We start from the raw sequence: 23,742 nt of genomic DNA, 5'->3' as shown, positions 1-23,742 counted from the left end.
TGGGACACATGTATCAACATAGGAAGAAGAATAGGAAAGATTTTGTAGATGGATGGGAGAAAAGGGGGAATAGGAAGAGGACAAACAGGAAGGGGAAGGTGGGATGAAAGGAAAGAGTATTTATAATAATGACTGGAATGGTGGGACTTTGTGGAGCAATGTGGAGGCCTACTATGATGGAATATCTAGGATCTACAAGAACAACCCTAGTAAAAACTCCTTGTAGTGAGGGATAGGTATCCTGAACCAGTCATCTTCTGCCATCAAAGAAGATTTCTATTAGTGGGAGTGAGATCACAATCCAGCCATAAAATATTCAACCTACAACCTGTCCTTCCTGAAATATACACTGCGGTAATGGTGGAACAGAACTTGTGGGAGTGGCCAACCAATAACAGGCCAAAATTAGGGCCCAGGCCTTGAGAGGAAGCACAGACCTGACACTGGCTGGATGGCCAGGAACCAGAGGCTTGACAGCCCAGAAATTCAGGAAGGAACCAAAGATGACTGGAAAAACATTTAAATGAAAAGATTACTAATGATATTCTGTTACACTACTAGATCAGTCTTCACCCTAAAATTCATCAGAAAGGTATCATCAAGCAACATATGGGAACAGATGCAGAGACAGACCGCCAAACACTTGGTAGGACAAGGCGAACCCCACACATGGAACACAGAAACAATTAAGCAGGGATTATAGGGGATCAAGAGACTGGAGTGATAATCACAGACCCTCTACAGGTTTGAGTTACAGCCTCTGCATATAAGTATGGTAATATATATATACATATATATGTATCCTTGTACAACACTTAAAAGCAGAAGTAGGGGACACCACCGACTCTTTTGCCTGCCCTTAAGATGCTTTTTTTCTTATTGGGTTATTTCTCTCAAATCTAATATGAGGGATTGTGGCAAGTCTAATATAACTTTCTGTGTAATATTCTGTAGATGCCCTGAGAGGTTTGCTAATTTTTTGAAGGGAAACCGAACATGAGTGAATCTGGTGCAAGGGGAAATAAGGTTGAGGGAGGTGAGTGAGGGAAAACTGTGGATAGCTGTAATATACGAGAAGAGGTAAAAAGGAAAGAAATACTTAACAGAAAAAAAGAATCATATGCAAGGACCCATTGTGAATGCCTCTTTCAGGATGAAAACAGCATGATCTGCCCTTACACAAAGACACTTACATTTGTGCATCAAACAAACAGTGGGTCAAAGCTATTTAGAAACCAGCCATGTCCTAAGAAATTCATGAGCAGATCCTTATCCTGCCATTCTACCTCACTACAGATGGATTAATTGTGCGCATGCAGCATTGGGATTAATGTGAATTAGGTAAATAGGGGGTGTATTTGAGTATATCAGAGGATGTTTTCTCAATGCAAACAAGGCACCATTTTCCCAGCAGACTCAGAGCATCCAAAAGTTTGAGGGGCCCTGTAGCTAGTTCCCATGAATTCTGAGGTATCACTATATATTTCAACTACAACCTCAGCTCCTAAGGCCTTTGAATTTTTGTTTCCTATATTGATATCTTTATTTTCTTTTTAAGACTGCCTCACTATAAATCCTGGCCTTCCCCTGTACACACGTGTATCCCGGGATTATAGGTGGGAGTCACCATGCTGACTGTACCTGAGTAGTACTTAACCATTTTCACCGCATAACTTTCTCCATTTTGTACCCCATTGATAAAGTAATACCCCCACTCTGCTGTAGAATGAGAGGAAAGCTCACATACTCATCATGACCAGAAGACTGGGGGACTGGTCTTTGAACTGACTTGGTTGGAGACTTCACACTGGTAAAGTCCAGCATCTGTGCTCCAGACAGGATCTATTCTGAGTCCACACTTTGATGGGGACAGAGTCATCCTCTCTGTGATCTCCAGATTCTTCTTATTGAAAATCCACTGGATGGAGACATCAGTGTCGGGTGAAATGCAGGTGAAGGTCACAGATCTATGTCCTGTGACTGTACTGTCAGTGACTTGCACAAAGGGCTGTGTTACATTCTCTGTGAAAAAAAAGGAAGGTACCAAATGACAGAAGTTCAAAGAGTTTGACCAGGCCCACTGAAATTCATACTTTATGAAATTTTCATGAAAGAGAATTCGGAGTTGTGACTACAGGCATACCTTGTGCTTGAGATCTGCCACCCAGATACTGTCTTACTCTAATTTAGTGCCCGTTTCCTGTAGAACAGTTTTCCTGTAATATGATACACAGTGCAGGATCATTGCCTTCTCCATGAGGTAAGCTTAGCTCTGAGCAATGAACTTGGGATGGGGAGTTGCTGACATCATCACCATCTGTTCTACTTAACTGCAGAAGAAAATTCCCTAGTCTGGACCCATCAGGAGAAGGAAGAATCTGGAGTAACTGACTTCTGTTTCTTCTCTTGCTGCTTTGACCTTTCTGTGAAATTTCACAAGCCCATCAGAACAATAGGCTAATGAAACATACAAATGCCCACTAAACCTCAGGAGAATGAGATACACAGGAGACCTATGTAACTTCAACTGTCATGGCAGTACGCAATTGATTCTACACTCTATGGGACAATCAGTCTCTTGACTTGGGCGATAAGTAAAGTCTTGTTCCCTGTCAGCTCTGACAGGAAATCTAACAAACATAAATAAATACTTACAAAATGGTACTCAATATCACATTGAATCCAGCCAGGGCAGTTTTGTATTCAAGGCTGCCTAGTTGTCTCTGATAGAAAATCTAAACAAACAGTTACAAAAAAAATCCTCCCCAATGTCATACTGTATCCAACCCAGGCAAAGTTTTAGAATCAGGGATTCATGGTGCTCTCTGTGAGGACCCCATGACTTCATCAGCCAGGGCTCCTGACTCTCATGGAATCTTTTTGGGTCATGTGCATGGTGAGAGCTCCAAGGATCTGGGTTGTAGCTGACATCATGATGTTAAGTTTACCCAGAACAGTTCCTCCTCTCCGCTGGTAAACAGAGGTGAGGGGTTCTGATTTATTACTATTTGTCTACTCAATATGTGTCCTGTGGTGAGGGCCCAAACCCTAGTGGAGGGCACAATGCAGTGAGGGAATAAGCAGGAACAGCCCAATCCTGACAATTTGGACTCTGAAGTAGGATAAGCCACACCCAGAAGTTGGAGACCATAGAAAGTCACTTACTCTTCACATAAAATTCCACATATGCACTTTCAATTTTGAAATCTTTGTTTAAAACTGCTAGTGTGTAGATTCCTGAATTTTCCTCAGTGACATCCTGGAACATCAGGGATCCATTTTTATACACCATCCCTTGTCTTCTGTGTGCAGGTTCCCAGGTGATGGAATTATTGACTCTGCTGTACTCTACAATTTTGTGAAACTGGGTCCTAGATATTGATTTGAACCAGGAAAAGCCTTTTGAATCTTCTGGAAGATTATGAACTTGGAGAAGCACACCTTCCCCTTCAGCAGCATACCGAGGCACTGACTGAATCATGAGTTGGGAAGAATTGAGAGCATTACAGAATAGTGAAATGGAGCCTGGAAGTGAAAAGAGAAAAAAGCCATCATGTAGGGATTATTGTGCTTGGTGAATAGATTCTGACCTCTATTTTGAGCAAATGGATTCATTCGGTCAAGTCTTCATTATGGGCCTGTGTGATTGATGGAGGTGGGTCTTGTATTTATCTGTTGCTTTCATTGGTTAATTAATAAAGAAAACTGCCTAGGCCCATTTGATAAGCCAACCCTTAGGCAGGCAGAGAAAACAGAACAGAATGCTGGGAGAAAGAAGCTGAGTCATTGAGTCGCCAAGATTCTCCCACTCCAGAAAGATGCAGGTTAAGATCTTTCCTGGTAAGCCAGCTCAAGGTGCTACACAGAATATTAGAAATGGGTTAGATCAATATGAAAGAGCTCGCCAATAATGGGCCAGGCAGTGCGTAAAAGAATACAGTTTCCACGGGATTATTTCAGGTATAAAGCTAGCCTTGCAGGCGGCCAGGTACCAGGAACATAGCCCGCCACTCCTTACTACAACATGTGATGGCTGGGAACAGTCTGATCTTCAAGGCAGGCATAGATCTTTAAAGGTCTTGGGAACTAGGCTGGCAGGTTTTATGTCAACTTGACATAAGCTATGGTCATTTTTCAAAACAAGTCTTTAGTTGAAAATACTGTCACCTGATTGGTCTGTGGGCAAACTATAGTATATTTTTTTATATTGGGGTTGATACAAAAGGATTCAGACCAATTCAGACAGTTCCTAGCCCTGGGCTAGGAGTCCTGTGTGATACAAGAGAGCAGGTTTAACAAACATGAAGACCAAGCCAATAGGAAGCATAGTTTTGAGAGGAGGTACGAGTAGAGCACTGGAAAAATGCTCCCCTAGATCATTTTAGTATAGCCTTGGAAATATGACAGGATTCAGGGCTCCCTGGTCTAGAGCCCCAGGTGACTGTACTGACTCTGACATCTTAGGTTGAATTACTTTTCATCAAGGCCTTCTTTGATGCAGGTGGAGTCAGAAGATGAAAACTGATCTATGGCCATTTGTCTCTAACAGTGTATCCAGCATTAAATGCTCAAACCTCCACATGGAGACACTGTGCTAAGAGAAGGAAGACTAGACTGGCCATGACAGTATAATGTGTCTAACCCCACCCAACACTGAACAATCACAGAGAATCACTTACTGTCGACCTGAAGTTGCACCCGTGCTTCTTCACTTCTCATATCTGCCCTCAGAATTTGTAGGGTGTATAATCCGTGGTCTTTCTGAGTGACACCATGAAGCAGCAGGGATCCATCACTGTACAATGTCTCTCTGCCACCATATGTAGGTCCCCACACAGTTGACTTCCTGCCTAGTGTATACTGGGAAACCACAATGTTCTTGGACACAGTCTTTCCTTTGAACCAGATAAAGCCTGCAATATTTTCTGGGGGATTGTGAACAAGTAGAAGAACACTTCTCCCTTCAGCAACACATGGTGGCAATGATTCAATGGTGGGCTGGGAAGAGGTAGCAAGGCGCCCACACTTCCAAAGGAAAGCTAGAAGGAAAGAAATAGATCCATTTAAATAACATTAGTACTTAACTAAGAAAAGGCCCTGTATCTTTTTCAACTGTGTCTGTTGCTCAGCCTAGATTTGTGGGTGAGCATCTCCATGTCTTACTTGGTAGAGGTCAGCACATGGTCTTTATGTTCTCAGTGTCCCCACACTTGCTATGTTTGGTGTATGATTCTCTCTTCAACCATCAACATTGCCCCTGCTCAATGCCATCAGATCCCTGATAACATTTGCAATTGATTGGAATTGGGGTGATGTCTGCCCAACTTCTTCCCCTATAGACTCTGAGTCTTTCCTCTCTGACTTTTGTTTTTCTTTTCCTATTCATCTTGAGGATGCAGCTAATTTCATCTGTGTTCACATTCTAACTTTCTTTATTTCAAGTCCGTCCAAACTGGGACATCATAAGATCCATGAATTGTCTTCAATTCTTTAAAAAATAATGATGCCTAGAAAAAAACTCCTATATGTGTGGAGATGAATGAATGATGTCTCAAAATCCTGTATGCCCATTGATTCATTTACGAAACTCACAGATTTAGGACTACAATATTGGATCATTCCATTTCTTTGATTTTTCACACATGTCTACATATTATAATTGTTTGTGAGTAGTGTAAGGGCTCGTCTAGTATGTGTTGGTGGGTCCAGGACACAGTACTTAAGTGAATGTCAGAGGATTTCTGTTCATTGGTCTCAGATTGTCAGACAACAAAAAAATGCCTATATCCATTGTAAAAAGTCAATGATCCACACCAGCTTGATTTTTTATTTTGGCCATCATGTTGAGAGCACCAGTCTTCAAAATATTGTGCTCATGCTTACTAACTTCATGCAAGAATAATGTATCCCCCACCTTACTGTTTCACATTCAATGAGAGAGTCCCACTGCTGAGCCTCTCCCCTACTCTGTATCTTCTGCCCTACAAACACTGAGACTCATCTCGTGTTCTCATACCACTCAGGAGATTAGAGACAGTATGATGTTCAGTCCTCACCTTTCATGCACTGTCAAATCCTGGTCTCCTCATCTATGAGTGGAAGTTACTGAGATATGATACAGCCTTTGCAGAGGAGTACAGAGGGGGCCTCCATTGTCTGAGTATGTTGATCTGTCATGCCCCAGAGGAACCTCTGCTCCACAACACCTTCCAATCTCTGCTGTTCTTCCTTCATATGAGCTGAGCCTCTCCCCAGGTCAAAGCACCTACCAGAGTCCCATGGCCGGTAAGTGGGTCTATGTTTAAAAAACTTATCTGCACCTCCAGTTTCAGTCCTACCTCATGTTCTTATGCCTTTCTCTCTTTATGTTTCTGTCCTATAGAACACAAAATGGTCACCAAGGGCAGTGACCATCCATTTACAAAAGATAATATCTGTTGACCATGGAACTGCACTCTGTATTACCTGGCCCAAGTTAATCAGCACCAAAAAGGGAAAATCTGTACAACTAACCTCGCTGAGCATCCAGTCTGCCCTGTGTTTACATTGCTCTGAAAACATGGAATTTACTCTCAACAAGAAGGTGACAAAACTACCTTTGAGACTCCAAAGGGACTTGTGAGTGATGTGTATGGAAAAGAACAAAACTCTTCTCACTGGAATCACCATCAGACTGGGTTCTGACAGAGTTTACAGGCCCAGGTTGTATCCTGAGTTTCACATCTTGGGTGTTTAGGAGGAATTGACATGATTTCTGGAAAATGACTGTGAGCTCCTTCATCCTGTGCAAGATTTTCAAGACAATGCTCCCACTTCCTCTGTTTGCTGAGCTTTGTAGTGGGTTTGCCCCTGTGCTCCATGGTTTTTCTAAGAGGTCTTTGACCTCTGTCTAGTGGATTTCCTTTGGATACCATGGATTTTCCAAAGGAAACACATATAATGGGAAACAGACAGGGTCTCCTGGCAGTGTGGCAGACATATTAAACAGTAAGTAGGTCTGAGAACATTGTGACCATGATTTTCAGGCCTGAAAAACAGGAATAGAACAAGGCTGCTAGGGAAATTCCTGGTTTGAACAAATACGTTACTGTAGTTCATTGTGTGTCCTAGTGACATCCCTGGTGAACTGCAGCTCATGTCATGGAAGCTGTCAGATCAACATATCTTGTAGCCATTTGACTACAGGAGGGAATTTCTTGAGTTGAACCCAAAGGAGAAGCACTTATCAGGAGAACCTGTATCCTTGGTCCCTCTCCTTGGGGACAATGACTTTCATGTGAAAGAAATCTCATATGACCAACAGGATAGTAAGTTAACACTTGTTGAGTTATGTTCCCCTTCTGAAGAAGATTTCCAATAGATGTAGACTAATCAAGACTCTCATGACAGTGTACTGTCTGATTGCATACATCACAAGACTGATAACTAAGGATCACTGTTCCCTGCCATCAGGAGGTCAAAATCCAACACTTAAAAAATGTTGTTCATGGATACATGGAGTTGAGTATGGGTCAGAGACCTGGAGACAAGGCAGACTCTACTCACAGCTCAATAAGGATCCCATCTTTTTCTCAATCAGGCCCAATATTCACTCCCTCCAGGTCTTTCTCAAGGAAACATTCCTAGTATGAACCCCTAGAGTCTAGATACAGGTTAATATCCTTGGATGAGTTATATATCATGCATCCACCTCTGTTCAAGAAGACATCAAATGGAGGATTCTAATTTATTTGCCATTGTTCTATAACATACGTGTCCTGCAGTAAATGCTCAAATCACAACATGGGATACAATGCATAGGAAAAGTAGGTACACACAAGTGCACACACACACACATAGAGAGTAACACTCCTATATTTGTCCGGTGAAATGAACCTCACCTAGCTCACATAGTTCACAATGAATTACTTACCATGCACGTGGAGGTACATAGATGTTGTTGATGCAATTTTTCCTCTTCTATTATAGGTTCGTAGGGTATAGATTCCTGTGTCTTTCTGAGTGACATTTTCTATCAGCAGGGATCCATTGCTATAAACTGTCTCTCTACTACTGTGCACAGGCCCTGGTGCACTTAAATTGTTGTGCACTGTATATACTGCAATTCCTTGCGTCATATTTGTTAGCCCTTTGAACCAGGCAAAGGCTATAAGATTCTCTGGCAGATTGTGGACAAGCAAAAGAACGTTGTCTCCTTCAACCACTTGGCGTGGCAGTGACTCAGTGGTCTCATGGGCAGTAGTGGACATGTGCCAGAAGCCTAAAATGGAGGCTAGAAGGGAATTGAGAAAAATCACCAATTAAACAGGTGTGATCACCATTTAGCTTTGGTGTGTGACTATGGGTCACCTTCCTTTGCAGACAAGAGCAACATGACTCAAAGTATTGGCTCAAAGTATCTAAGAGTATCAGTAAATTCTCTTAGGAGTTCTCTGCCTAGGTGGCTGCCTGGTCACCCCTGTTGGTGTCCCATATATCTCTTCACATAGAGTATTTTGGTGTGAGGAGTAATGCCTTTCTGAACTCATGATCTGGAGAATCCTCTCTTTCTGATTTTAAACTCTGTTTTCTTTGTGATTCTAGTAAAGCCATGACTTCATCTTTGGATAAACTGGCATCAGGCAAACTAGAACCAGAACTTTTTGTTTCTTAGTTCATTTTGTTTTGGTTTTGGTTTTGGTTTTATTTTTGGCTTTTTGAGACAGGATTTCTCTGTATAACCTTGCTTGTCCTGAAACTTACTTCTGTAGACTAAGGTATACTTGAACTCACAGAGATCACCCTTGTCTGCCTCCCAAGTGCTGGGATTAAAGGCTTTAGACACCATCGCCCATTTAGATTTGGGATTTGTAAGGCCAGCAGTAGTTAGAATTTATTGGTAGGTTCAGTTCCCTGAAAAGACTCAGGCACAAGTAAATAAAGGAAAAAGGGAAGAAGGGAAAGAGGAATGTGTCTCCATGGATTTCTCTTTATAGTTACTAGGTTTGGAGGTTATGACAATCATTACATTCAACTGTAATATAAATAACTTTAGATGTTCTTATGTAAATATATGTGTATTTGTGAAGCTGGTGTCTCTGTGTGTACATATGTGGATATATGCCACAAATCTATGTGGAGCACATGTACCAGAGTGTGCGCGTGTGTGTGCATGCCAAAACACCTATGTGGAGGGCAGAATAGATCCTGCAGGAGTCTGTTCTCTCCATCTACTGAGTGGGAGCTGAGGATTGGTTTCAGATGGTCATATCTTTCCACACTAAGACATCTTTCTAGCCCTCCCCAGCTTAACTTCTATTTGGAGGGTCATGCTGACATAGTTGTGGAAGAACTGTCTTCACAACATTAGAGCCAATGTAATTCACAGTTAATATGTAGTGTTTGAGGCTTTTCTCATACCATCATCAAGTCCTCTCTCCTGAGAACCTCACTTTGCTGAGCCTCTGTCCCTCACTGGACCTTCTGCACCATAACTGCAATCAGAAACATGAGTCTCCTCTCAAGATCCTTTTCTCTTTATGAGACTCTGACCTGCCTCTGAGTTCCCCTCCCAACAAACTCAGAGAGTGGATATCCTTACCTGTGAGAAGAAGCCCCTTCCATGGTGTACGTGCCCTTTGGAGAAGCACAGAGAACTCCTCCATCAAGCTTCTCACTTCTTGTTCTGCCTCTGAGAAGAAAAGCCTCGGGTCGAGCACAGAACTCAGACTCTGCTGTTCTTCCTCCCTGGTCTGAGATTTTTTCTTATACAGGAGTACTTCACAGAATCCAATGGATTGTGAGAGATAGGGTTTGAGTCCCTGCTACTCTCAGTGCTGTCTTGCATCCTTCTCAACTCCCCTTTATGTTTCTCCTTCAAGCAGCACACAGGAAAATTCAGATAAGAATCCCCATGCCCTCAGAGAAAAAGTGATCACCCCAGGCCTGACATCTGCTGTGCTTTGCCTAGGGTCTTTCAGTACCAGATAGCCTCTATCATGCCTTTGCGCCTTTGTGTCACAGAGATACAGTTGAACCCCCAATCTAACTTGTGTTTACTTAATCCCTGTAAGAAGTTGACAGAATCTTTGTGACATGTGAAAAGTGACACACTGAGTGATGACTAGGAATGTTGATCAATGGTTTATCACCATTGGCACCAGTCAAATTAATTAACTAGGACAGAGGTCCAGGAACAATTGTATGAGGAATTTCATGTGCTCAGCCTTGGGGAAGAGATGACCTGCTTGTCCTTCAAAGTACTGTGGATTCCATCTTCTTATGGAGGGTTTCAGGACAACATTCTAGCGCTATGTGTTAGGTATACACTTGTCCTTTCTGATCACATTTGCCGTTTCGTAGATGACTCCTTGGTGGCAATATTGTATTCCCCTACAAAAGATACAACGAAGGAGGAGATCTTCATGGTCCCCACGCAGGAAGAAGTTCTCACACAAAGGAAGTAACCAGTAGGCCAGAGCTGGGTCTAGTGAGCTAACTCAGTGTTACTAGGGACAAAGAAAAAAAGCATTCTGCTAGGTCATGGCTCAATGAAACAATTTCCAGAGCATTGAGCGTGTACACTGCTATCTACCCTTGGAGATCACTGAGAGAGTTGCAATCTCATGTCCAGGGCTACCAAAAACATGGTCTATAATCCAAATGTCAACTTCCCTGATACATTCAGCACAGGTGGGTTGCAGGAACTGTCATCCAGATCACTGTACACTTTAGTACTCCTAATTCCTTCTGCTGTAGGATTGGTTAAGACAACATTCTTGATTTGTCCTGGAAAGCCCTGAACTAAAGTTGGAAGCAGTATGAATCCAGAGGAAGAGCATTCTCAGGAGTCCTTTTCTAGGAAATTGCAGAGTAAAGTCCTCAGACATTTCTCTTGAGATTGAAAGGACAGAACAGAGTCAGGAATGGTGATAAATGTCTTTAATCCCATCACTCAGGAAGAGGCATGTTCATCTCTTATATCCTGCCCAGCCTGGGCTATGTAACAAGTTCCAGGACAGCTGGGGTTACTCAGAGAAATCCTGCCTGGTAATAAAAAGGAGAGAACACTCAGTTATGGGGATGCGCATGTACTTTCTGGCCAATCCTATCATTTCTCTTTTTAATTTTTTATTGATTTTATTGAGCTATACATTTTTCTCTGCTCCCCTCCCTTCCTCTCCACTCTGCTTCTACTCTCTCCCATGGCCTGCATGCTCCAACTTTATTCAGGATATCTTGTCTTTTTTTACTTTTAGACATAAACCAAAGAAAGCCAGCCTACTATTCACAATCCCAGAGAAAGAACCAAGACAACAAAGAGGACCCTAAGAGAGACATACATGGACCTACCACTTCATTATCCAGGATGTGTTGCGTACAAATCAAATTGTTTCAAATCAATGTGTCTTTCCTATACACTGTTCTATGTTTCTTTCATTTCCTGTCATGAAAATACCATAAAAATGAGCAGTTTAGAAGAGAGATTAGAGTCCATTTCCTTACTGAGGCTGTGTCACATTGTGTCACTGAAGGAAGTCAAGGCAGAGAACAAGGTCTTTTCTGGCTCATTTGCAGGCTCAGACTATGCCTCATCCTTAGCTAGTTTCTTATACAACCAGAGACCACCTGCCTAGGCTCTCCTGTATCAATTATTAAGACAACCATTCACAGAAATGTATAGCCTAACCTAACTTGGTTGAGATTTTGTGTTCTTTTCTGTTGTATTATTGTTTATTTTGGCACCCTGACAACAGTTTCCTCTCCAAAATCTCCTTCCTGTTTCTCTGCCTACTTCTCCCATCCATTGATCTACCTGTCTGTTTTTATACTAATACAATACAATTTTTATTACTATAGCTCTATAGTAGATCTTGAAATTAGGGGTGGTGTTACCTCATGTAGTTCCTTTATTATACAGGATTGTTTTAGCTTTCTTGGGAGTTTTTGTTTTTCCTTAAGGAGTTGAACATTGTTTTTTGAAGCTTTGTAAAGAATTATATTAGAATTTTGATGGTAATTACATTGTTGGAAAGATGGCTGATTTTACAATGTTAACCCTACTGATCCATGAGCATGGGGGATCTTTCCATATTCTGATATCTTTTCCAAAGACTTGAGGTTATTGTCATAAAGGTCTTTCATATGCTTGGTGTCTTATGGGTTATATTGCTGTGAAGAGAAACCATAATAATCATTACTCTTATAAAGGAACATATTTATTTGAGTTGGCTTACTTAGAGTTTCAGATGTTCCACTATTGACATTATGGATAAGAGCATGGCAGTGTGCGGACAGATAAGGGCTTGAGAATTAACTGAGATTCCTATATCAGCCAAATAACAGGAAATAATATGTCTGTCACAAAAGCAAATCTTGAGCCAAAGAAACCCCAAAGCCTACTCCCACAGTAACACACCTACTTCAATAAGACCAAAACTCCTAATAGTGCTACTCCCTTTGTCTGACATTATCTTTCAAACCACCACATTGGGTTAGAATTACACTAAGAGCAATTTTACTGTTTGTAGAAACTGTGAAGGATGTTTCATCACTGATTTTTCCCTCAACCCATTACCATTTATATATAGGAAGACTATTGATTTTATTTATTTATTTAAAAGTTTCCTCCTCCTCCCGGCCTCCCATTTACTTCCCTCTACCCCATTCTCCTCCCCCTCCCTCTCCAGTCCAATGAGCAGTCAGGGTTCCCTGCACTGTGGGAAGTCCAAGGTCCTCCCCCCTACATCCAGGTCTAAGAAGGTGAGCATCCAAACAGACTAGGCTCCCACAAAGCCAGTACATGCAGTAGAATCAAAACCCAGTGCCATTGTCCTTGGCTTCTCAGTCAGCGCTAATTGTCCGTCACGTTCAGAGAGTCCAGTTTGGCTCAAAGTATTACAGTTTGCAGATTATATGATTGTCTATATAACTGAACCCCAAAATTCGACCAGGGAATTCCTAATGCTCAAAAACAACTTCCCTGAGTTGACTGGTTGTAAAGTTAATTTAAAAATTCAGTAGTGGATGATCTTGTATTGTGGCATAGATGTTCAGAATTGAATCATCATGTTGCTAGGCTTGTTTTTTGATGAATATATGAAATGTCCATCTCCATCTCTTTTAATTAATTTTAGTTTGAAGTCATTTTGTCATAGTAGGACAGATTCACCATCTAGCTTCTTAGGAGATTTAATTGCAAAATCTCCAACTCTTTACTCTGATCTGTAAGTGAGTCACTGTTGAGGTTCGGAACTAGTCTTTAGAAAGTTAGCTTTGCATTAGGTGCAGCATGGGGACTCTGTTCTTACTCTTGTGGCCTGCAACTCTTCTGATTGATGTGACCTATGCCTATGCATCAAAATTTAGCCAGAAGCAGGGACAATGCCCAAGAGCAATGCAGTTGATTTGGGACAGTTTACTTGGTGGGAGGGGTCCTTTGAAATAGAATCTAGGGAGTGTTGCATTTTAGCTGGCAGGTAGATCACTCACCAGGTTTTGTAACTAATGTGGCCTGTGCCTCAAGACTCTTTTCACATAAAGTGATTTGGGGCAATCTCAAGATGATAGCTAATACTAACTAGGACACTGTTTCAAACTGTTAAGTCCATAGGGAGATTCCAGAGGATGTTCCCCATTCTTCAAGTGACTACCCCTCTTAGATTGCCATGGTCATCACATGTGCGGGTCAAATCTGAGCCAGAATAGACCCCAAAGGCACATACACTGAGTGTCACTTTTCTCACTTCCTGATACTAATATCAGGGACACAATGATGTCCACAAAAGATATCATGTGGTGTTAAGGAAACAGCATCATCAAGACATGTTTCATCCTGACTTATAACAGTCCACTAAGGTACACCCATCACCTGCCTCTTCTGACTCCATTGGAATCAGAGCAAAAGCCAAATACCAGCTGAAACAAGGCAGGAAATGGAAGCACCTGTGGTAAAGGAAAATAAGCATGGGTCAAAGTTCTAAGTATGTCTTCTGGGTCATAGAGACCATGATAGCAGATGGAAGGGGTAATTGCATGAGTTAGTGACAGAAAGAAAAGTCTACTTTACATTAAGTAAAGTTTCTCTACGTGGGATGTTTCTCCATCCTGGGAGAAGCCCCATCACCACTTCACATTCCAATACAGTCCAAGGTGAGCCAAGAGAAAGCAGAGATGTAAGGAGAGAAGAAAGAAATGTAGCTGAAATCTCAAAAGTGGTTTGGTATTTGTTTGTGTCCCACAGGCTGGGAATTAATTTCTATATCTGTCCATCAAACCAAGGCTTCACCCAAAGGTCAATGCTGTCATTTCAGTGATCTGCTACTCAAGACCTGTAATTTTCTTCACTTGGGTCCCATGGACACTAATGACTGAGTTCTAGTCAAGGGAGATATAGGATTTACAAATGTTAGTAATGAAGTTTTGGATAAATAACTCCTGTCAGGATATCTGGGGCTCTCCACTGTTAAGCAAACAGTATTGAAGCAACTTTGTGGAAGAGCTTGAGGTTTAACCTTGCATTCATGTGGTTATCTGAGATGGATATTATCCCATCACCTGAATGATAGAGCATACTGAATAAAGCCACATGTGATGTCTCCAAAGAAATGGAAAAATCCTCATGTATAGCAGCTCTGATATCTGGCTTTTTTACCTCAGTTGGACAGATCCCAACCAGAACTGGGGGTTTAGATTAGTAGAAGAGTACTCATGTAGCGTACACAAGCCCTAATCAATCACTAGCATAACAAACATTCTCAATGAACTATCATGTGTGAATTGAGCCTGAGTCTGAGATGTTCCTTGACTTCATCACCGTTAGCTTTTCTGGAAGGACAAGAACGACCACCCCCCCATTCTAACTCAATGCTCAACTTTGCTGCATGTGCTTGTGCTAGAGCAGCCTAGTTACCTGGAGGAGGGGGAATCTTTATCAATACCCGAGAGTGGATGAGTGTAGCTGTATATTTCTGTATGTAAGTAGTTATAGCCATGAGGAAACAGAAATTATTCACAGTTAACATTCAGGTTGATTGGGTCACTTTGGTTGTAAGTCACTCATTTCCATATTAAATGTTCACAGGATCCTGTGTCAGTTGTCACACTGAATATGTGAAATCCCACTTGCCCTCCCACAGTTTCAGCCTATAATCTTCTGAGAGGCTTTGACCATTTATCCCCGACAGGTAGGTTTTTTTCTGACACTAACATATAGGCTTTCAGGCTACTGTCATCAACTTCAATGAGATTAAAATTGTTGCATCTGATAGTGGCCTTGTGTAACAGTGCTGCAAAGATAACAGGGATTACTTGCTGTGGGACCTTTGACCATTACAAATACCTCATTCAATCATTGTTTGTCTTTCTAATATCTGCCTTTGATCCTTGTTTTTACTGAACCTGGCAGAAGATTAATCACAAACATCCAGAGTGCTTAGATTAAAAGCATGTGCCACCACCTGGCTAGTAAGGTTTCGTTTTCAAATGTGGATCCCTCGTCTTGGGTGCATAAATGTTCACAATTTGGATTTCATCTTCATGGATTTTTTTCTTTTATGACTATGAAACATCTTTCTTCATCTCTTTTGATTAATTTTATTTTGAAGTCTATTTTGGTAGATATTAGAATAGTTAAACCAGCTTGTTTCTTAGATCCATTTGAATGGAAATTTTTTCCCAACCCTTTACTTTGAGGTAATAGCTGTCTTTGAAGTTCAGGTGTATTCAGTGTATGCAGGAGAAGGATGTATCCTGTTTTCATTTCAATCCTGTTATCCTGTGTCTTTTTATTTGTGACTTGAGTGTATTGTATTAAGGGATATTAATGATCAGGTATTGATAATCCCTGTTATTCTTGGTTTTGTTGTTGGTGATGGTAATATGATTGTGTTTCTCTTCATTGGGATGTGCTGTTGTATAATTTTCCATTGCCTGTGTTTTGTGGGTGTAGCTAACATCCTTGGATTGGAGAATTCCTTCTAATACATTCTATTAGGCTAGATTCGTGGTTAGATATTGGTTAAATGTATTTTTGCCATGGAATAACTTGTTTTCTCTGTCTTTGGTGATTAAAAGCAACACTGGGTAAAGTATTCTAGGCTGACATCCATGATCTCTTAATGTCTGCAAAATATCTGTCCAGGATATTCAGCACTTCAGAATCTCCATTGAAAAATTGAGTATAATTTTGATGGTTCTGACTAAATAGGTTACCTGGCCTTTTTTTTTGCAACTCTCAATATTCTTGCTTTATTTGTATGTTTACTGTTTTGATTATTATGTGGCAAATGTATGATTTGGGGGGACAGATTATTTGGTGTTCCATAAAATTCTTGTACCTTCATAGGCATTTCCATCTTTAGGTTGGCAAAAGTTTTCCTGTATGATTTTGTTGAATATATTTTCTGTGCCTTTAAGTTTGAGTTCTTCTCCTTCTTCTATCCTTAATATTCTTAGATTTGATCTTTCCACAGTTTCTTAGATATCACTGATGTTTTGTTTTAAGAATTTGTTGGATTTTACATTTTTTTGACCAATGAATCAATTCTCTCTATTGTATCTTCAATGCTGGAGAGTCTCTCTTTCATTTTTTTGTATTCTGTTGTTTATGCTTGCATCTGTAGTTCCTGTTCTATATTTTCCATTTTTAGAAATCCCTTGGTTTCTGTTTTCTTTATTGCCCCTATTACAATTTTCAATTCTTAAACTGTCTCCTTCACCCATTCAACTGTTTATCTTGGCTTTCTTGCTTTCTTAAAGGAGTTATTGACTTCTTCCAAATATTTGTTTGTTTTTACCTTCATTTCCCCTTTAAGGGCCTCTATTATCTTCATACTATTATTTTAGGTTTTTTTTCTACTTCATCTATGGTGGAATGTTCAGGTCTTGCTGTTGTAGAACCACTAGGTTCAGGTGGTGATGTTTTGCTTTTTATGTTGTTGAATATATAGTCACACTGTCATTTAAGCATGTGGGTTTTGCGTAGTTAAAGGTATAGGTGTTGATTTCTTACTCAAATTTCCAGAATGGAAATCTCCCCTCAAGTATCTGCATGCCTGCTCCCTCACTGTACTCAGGCAGAAATTGAACACACTGCACTGCACACTGGAGGGGTCTGAGAGGATGCTTTCCCTGAACTTCCAGGGTTTTACTATCTGTTTTTATTGTTTCTGTTTTTTAATTTTAATTTTGGTTTGTTTTCTTTGTGTTTCCATTCAACTCCTAAATTCACCTCCCAGAAGAATTTTCTGCTCTGTCCTGCACTCTTCAGAACTGGGACTGAGTGAAAGTCAGGACCAGTCTGATCTTCAAGGTTCAGGTCTTCAAAAGGGCTCACTTAGGCTGGGTAGTTTAACATGAACTTGACACAATGTAGAGCCCTCTTGAAATACAAGGTATCAATTGAAAATTGCACTACCAGATTAGCCTATAGATAGGCCTTTTTCTTTTTTTATTTTTTTATTGAGAAAAGGAGAAAAAAACATAAAAAACAAGTTTCCACCTCCTCCCAGCCTCCCATTTCCCTCCCCCTCCTCCCACCCTTCTCCCCCTCCTCCCACCCTTCTCCCCCTCCCCCACTCCTCTCCCACTCCCTCTCCAGTCCACAGAGCAGTCTGGGTTCCCTGCCCTGTGGTAAGTCCTAGGTCCTCCCCCCTCCGTAGATAGGCCTTTTTCTACTGCTGCCCACTCAATCTTCATATATATATATATATATATATATATATATTCATACATATATATACATATATATATATATATATGGGATTATTGTGGAAGGGTTCAGACTATTGCAGGCATTCTCACTCCTGGACTAGATGTACTGGATGATATATAAGAATGGACTTACCAGCCATGTAAAGTAAGCCAGTAAGCAGCATACCTCCATGATCCCTGCCTCAGTTGATGGATTTTATTTATGACACTTTCAACTTGGGGTTAATAAATACACCAGTTTGATATGGACAGTGGAAAAAACATTGTTCCCTATCAGGTATACAAGAAAGTAAGGTTTGAGTCTAGCAAAACATTCCTCTCTCACAGTAGTCCAGCCTTGGAAAGATGACAGAGTTCAGGGCTCCCTGTTCTACATTCCCCCAAGAGACTGAGCTAAATTATTTTCCATCAAGGTCTTCCTTGACATGTATGTGTGGGGTAGAGTTAGAAGATACAGTCTGACGTATGATCATTTTTCTCTAACATGTGTCATGCATTTAGTGCTCAAACACCAACATTGAGACACAGTGCAGAGGGAAGGGAGGTACAGGCCAGGCATCATAATCCTATGTGTCTAAGCCCCACCCTGCACTGAATGATCACAGAGAATCACTTACTGTTCACCTGAAGTTGCACATGTGCTAATTCTGTTTTCATATCTGTACTTAGAGTTCGTAGGGTATATAATCCAGCATCCTTCCAGGTGACATTGTTGGGCAGAGGGGATCCATTGCTGTACACTGTATCTCGGCCACTGTGTACAGAATCCAGCACACTTGAATTCATGGTTATTATGTGTCTTGCAACCTCAAGATCATTGGACACAATCATCCCCTTGTACCAGAAAAGGGATCGAATATTCTCTGGGAGATTGTGAATGAGTAGAAGAACACTTCCCCCCTCGTAAATTATGGGGGGCACTGATTCAATAGTGACTTGGGCAGAGGTGGAAAGAGGTCCACAGGTCCAAAGGAAGGCTAGAAGTGGAGATAGAGAGAGATCCATCCATTGCATTTTGGTGAGATGAAGCCCTATATTCTGAACAGTTGTGTTCATTGCTCTATCTAGCTGTGTACGTAAGTATCTTATCATCCTAATTTGTGTCCCTGCACTTATATGTTGCTATTTCACTGCTGTCAGACCTCTGCTCAAATTTACAGTAGGATAGTTTTGTCATGATGTCTTCATGACATCTTCCCCTACAGATCCTGCATCTTCGCGCTTTCACTCTTTCTGTTATTGTTCTGTTCCTTTTGTAGTTCCAGTCAAATTATCAAAGCTAATGAGTATCCTTTTGACCCAAGAAAATAGGAGCTGACACTGGAGTTGCTCTCTGCTGTATCCTGTGTCTCTAACCACCAAATAAGGAAAGTCTGCACTGCAAGACGCACACTAAATGCCAAAATACAAAGATGGGGACACAATGTAGAGGGGAGGTAGGCACAGGCCACCATGCTGTGTGTATCCAGTGGAATGAACCCACCCAGCACTGATAGTTCACATAGAATCACTTACAGTATACATGCAGGTATATAGATGTTGTTGATACAATTCCTTTATGCCTATTTAAGGATCGTAGCATGTGGAATCATGTGTCCTTCTGGGTGACATTTTGGAGGCACAGAGATCCATTTCTGTACACTATCTCTCTACCACTGTGTCCAGGCCCCGTGATGTTTGAATTAGTGGTCAGTGAATAAAGTACAATTCCGAAGTTCATCTTTGTCACCCCTTTGTGCCAGACAAAGGCTACAAGATCTTCTGGCAGATTGTGGACATGAAGAAGAACATTTTCTCCTTCAACAACATGGGGTGGCACTAAATCAACAATGACTTGGACAGTGGTGGGCAGGTACCAACTGGTTAAAAGGTAGGCTAAAAGGGAAAAGAGAAAAACAATCAATATTGAACAGCTGACATCATAACTCAGCCTAGGTGTGTGAGTAGGGGTTTCTGTACCCTCCTCGACACATGAGCAGCTTGAACTCCATGACCTCAGAACCTCTGATTGAAATTCATCTTAGGAATTCTCTGATCAGGTGTATGGCTGGCTTTCCATTTACCATTGCCCCGAATTGGTGTGAGGAAGCCTCTCTGACTTCTTCCTCTAGAAAATCCTCACTTTTTAAATTTTATTTCTGTATACTTTGTCGTATCAGTCAACCCTTAAATCATTTTCTATATAAGCTGATGTCAGATTCACTAGAACCAGGGCTTTGTGAAGTCAGCGATTACTCTGATCTTTTCGGAGGTTCAGTTCTAGGAAAAGACTTAGATACCAGTGGATAATGGAAAGAAGAAAGGAAACAAGCAAGGAAGGATGGAATGAAAAGCAGAATGTAGGCAGGAAGAAAATAAGAAAGGAATGGATGAAGAGAGGAACTGAGTAAGGGAGAAAAGGAGAGCGGGAGAAAAAATTTACCTACATAGCTCCAGATTTGTAGGCAACAAGAAAAAATACACTCAAGTGTGACTTAAATGGTTTCACATTTCTTTATGTATTGTATGTGTGTACTTGTGAAGGCATACTTCTCAGTGTGTGTATGAGCACATTCATGCTCTGAAATATTTTAAGGCAGAAAAAGTCCAGAAGGAGTTTGTTTTTTCCATCTACCATGTATGAGCTGAAGACTGAATTCAAATTCTCATGTCTCCACAGATTAACTTGTCTTAGTGACCCACCACTGTCTAAATTCTATTTGGAGAGTCACCCTGTCATGATAGGGAACACCTGGCTTCAGAAATGGCAGCCAATGTGTTTGACTTTGAATAGGGAGTAGATGAGGCTTTTATCATTTATCACCTCCTGTCTACAGACAGCTACAAGTAGCTGAACTTCTCTCCCTCACTATATTTTTGTCCTATGACTACAGAAATATTTTTTTTTAATTTCATTTTTTATTGAAAAAATTCCCACCTCCTCCCCACCTCTCATTTCCCTCTCCCTACCCCACTCCTCTCCACCTTCCCCCACTCCTCTCCCCCTCCGCCCACTTCTTTCCCCCTCCCTCTTCAGTCTGAAGAGCAGTCAGGTTTCCCTGCCCTGAGGAAAGTCCAAGGTCCTCCCCCCTCCATCCAGGTCTAGGAAGGTGAGCATCCAAACAGGCTAGGCTCACACAAAGCCAGTTCATGCAGTAGGATCAAAACCCAGTGCCATTGTCCTTGTCCCAGCCCTCATTGTCCGCCATGTTCAGAGAGTCCAGTTTTATCCCATGCTTTTTCAGTCCCAATCCAGCTGGCCTTGATGAGCTCCCAATAGATCAGCCCCACTGTCTCAGTGGGTGGGTGCACCCCTCATGGTCAACTGAGCCTATAATTTGTGATCCTAGAGAAGCTAAGTAAGATGGTGAACTCAAAAAAAAAAACATATAGTCATCCTCCCAGATATTGGAAGTAAACAAGATTGCCAGGCAAAAATTGGGAACTCGAGGGTCGGGTGGGATGGGGGTAAGGGGAAATGGGGAGAGAAAAGTAAGAAGGGGAGGATGGGGAGAGCGTTGGGAAATGGAATGGTTGGGATAAAGGAAGGGTGGATATAGGAGCAGGGAAGTATATATCCTAATTAAGGGAGCCATCTTAGGGTTGGCAAGAGACTTGACTCTAGAGGGGTTTGCAGGTGTCCAGGGAGATGTCCCCAGGTACTTCCTTGGGCAATGAGGAGAGGGAACCTGAAATCACCCTGTCCTATAGCCATACTGATGAATATCTTGCATATCACCATAGAACCTTCATCTTGCGATGGATGGAGATAGAGACAGAAACCCACACTGGAGCACCAGACTGAGTTCCGAAGGCCAATGAGGAGCAGAAGGAGAGAGAACATGACTCTGGAAATCTTGATTCTTCTCTCAGAATTCCGTTTTCTTTATAGACTAAAACAATTCGATAATTTCCCAGAGAGCTGGTATTCTTACCTGTGAACAGGAGCCCCTGCCATAGGGTACACCACTTACAGGGAAGCACAGAGAACATCTCCATCTCTCTTCTCACTGTGCCTCTCTCCCTCTGAGGAGAAGAGCTTCAGTTACAGCCCAACTCCAGCCTCTGCTCTTCTTCCTCCCTCTGATCTGAGCTTCCTCTAGGGCAGTAGAAATTCGCATACTCAAGTGGGTGTCAGGTGGTGAGATCTGAGTCTAAGGCATTGCTCTGTTCCTACCACTCTCAGTGCTGCCCCACATCCCTCTCAACTGTTCTCTGTTTATGTTTCACCTCCAAGAAACACATTAGCAACAATGCTGATAAACATCCCCATGCCCTCAGAGAACAATAGTTCATCCAGGCCTGACATCTGCTGTGTCATGGTCTTGGGTCTGTGAACCAAAGAAGGAACCTCTATCCATCCTATGGGTCTTTTTGACAGAGAGGCCTTGCTAAGTACCCAATGTGCACTGTTCTCAGTGCTCTGGGAAGGTGGGATTTGCTCCTGTAAGGAAGGTGACAGAAATGTCTCTGAGGGATGGAAAGGGACCAGCTGAATGATGACAAGGGATTAAGAGCAAGCCTTTATTAATAATTTCGCCAATCAAATTCTTGATCTAGAACAGAGTCCTGGGAGAAGTTTATGAGTTTCATTTCCTCAGTGTTGGGGAAGATGTGACTTGTGTGTCATTGAAAAGACTGTTCTTTCTATAAAGAACTTCAAGCCAACTTTCAGCATTATGTGTTGGCTGAGCTGTACATTAGGTAAGTCAATGTCCTCTCCAATTTTCCTGAGCCTCCTATGGACTTTGTCTAGGTAATTCTCCAGTGGGAATCCTGTCTTCCCTTAGAGAGATGCCTGGAGGGATGGGGCTTTAGGCTTGCTCTGCAGAAAGGTGATTTCAGATACAAGAAGCATCCAGTAGGTGAGAATAGGGTCTTGGGAGATAGCTTTATTTTAGTAGGGACAGATATGAAATCCAGTCTGCTAGGCAAGGTTATAGCTCAGAGAAACATTTTCTAAGTGTTGAGCATGTGTCTTGATTTCTCTCCCTGAATATCTATGGGAGAACTGAAATCAAACTTGTGGGGCGATAGCAAGGATTGTCAACAATTCAAATGTGAAGTGACCTGATACCTTCAGCACAAGTGTATGGAGGGTCTGTCATCCTGTTCACTGTGTTCTTCAGGACTCTAATTCTATGTAATGTTTGTCTATAAAGGACCTCAGATTTTTCCTGCAAAGCCCTGTACTAAAATAGGATCACTCTGTATCCAGAGAACGGGCACCCTCTGGAGGAGCTTTATGCTAAGAAAATTTCAGAGAAGAGTCCTAGGACATTTCTCTAGAGACTCAAAGGAGAAGACACTAACTTAGGGGATGCAATGAACTTTTTGGTTCATCTTTGGGATCTAAATCCTTCCTTCTCTTTGCATATAGGGTGCTGAGGAGATCTGATTTTGAGTACAGAGAACATTGATTCAAATGGATGTGTTGTCTGCTCCTCATTATACGAAGTCCTAGTTTTTTTTTTCTTGCTATGATAAAAACATCATGAGTAAAAGCAGCTTAGGAGAGAGAGAAGGGTCCATTTTTCTTCTTGGACTCAGTCATTTTTTATCACTGATGGAAGTCAAGGCAGAAAACACGATACTTGCTGGCTCATTCGCTGGCCTCCTCTATTGCTCACTCTGAGATAGCTTTCTTGTAAAACCAAGGATCTTCTACATAGGAATTGTACTGCCCACAATGGCTTTTGTGCTCCTACATCAAAATAAGGCAATCCCTCACAGACATGTCCACAGACTGAACTAATAAGGAATTACTCCAGTGAGACTCTGGTTTCCACCCACTTGATTTTGGGCTGTGTCAAGATAACAGTTGATGATAACTAGGATCCTGTTGTAAAGAGTTAAGTCCTCCTCCTCCATAGGGAGATTTCCAAGGAAGTTCCCCATTCTCCAAGTGAGTGGCCCTCTGTTTGCTGTGGTCCTCAAATGTGTTAGTGTCCACTGCGCCACACAGCTGGATCCTAAGAAGCATCACACAGCTCAAGAACATCTACCCTGTATTTTGCTTTTCCTTCCTTCCAGATTCTGAACCAGTGACACTCTGATATCCACCACAGACAC

The 23,742-nt window shown here is 41.6% G+C and overlaps 1 protein-coding gene across 1 annotated transcript; it reads right to left on the bottom strand.

The window, feature by feature from the left end:
• Positions 1 to 1,750: 1,750 nt before the first annotated feature.
• On the bottom strand, positions 1,751 to 21,991 carry LOC121449923 (pregnancy-specific glycoprotein 22-like). Its single transcript, XM_041654584.1, has 8 exons — positions 21,901 to 21,991; positions 19,345 to 19,566; positions 18,309 to 18,554; positions 9,581 to 9,757; positions 7,913 to 8,272; positions 4,680 to 5,039; positions 3,166 to 3,525; positions 1,751 to 2,022 (listed from the first exon to the last, which is right to left on the bottom strand). The coding sequence occupies exons 1-8, from the start codon at positions 21,989 to 21,991 to the stop codon at positions 1,751 to 1,753; spliced, it is 2,088 nt and encodes a 695-aa protein (XP_041510518.1).
• Positions 21,992 to 23,742: the final 1,751 nt, after the last annotated feature.

This window comes from Microtus oregoni, unplaced genomic scaffold, assembly GCF_018167655.1.
Source record: "Microtus oregoni isolate MIOR12 unplaced genomic scaffold, Mior012 000006F_ref0000085, whole genome shotgun sequence".
NCBI lineage: Eukaryota > Metazoa > Chordata > Mammalia > Rodentia > Cricetidae > Microtus > Microtus oregoni.
This window is presented reverse-complemented; position numbering and strand designations above follow the sequence as displayed.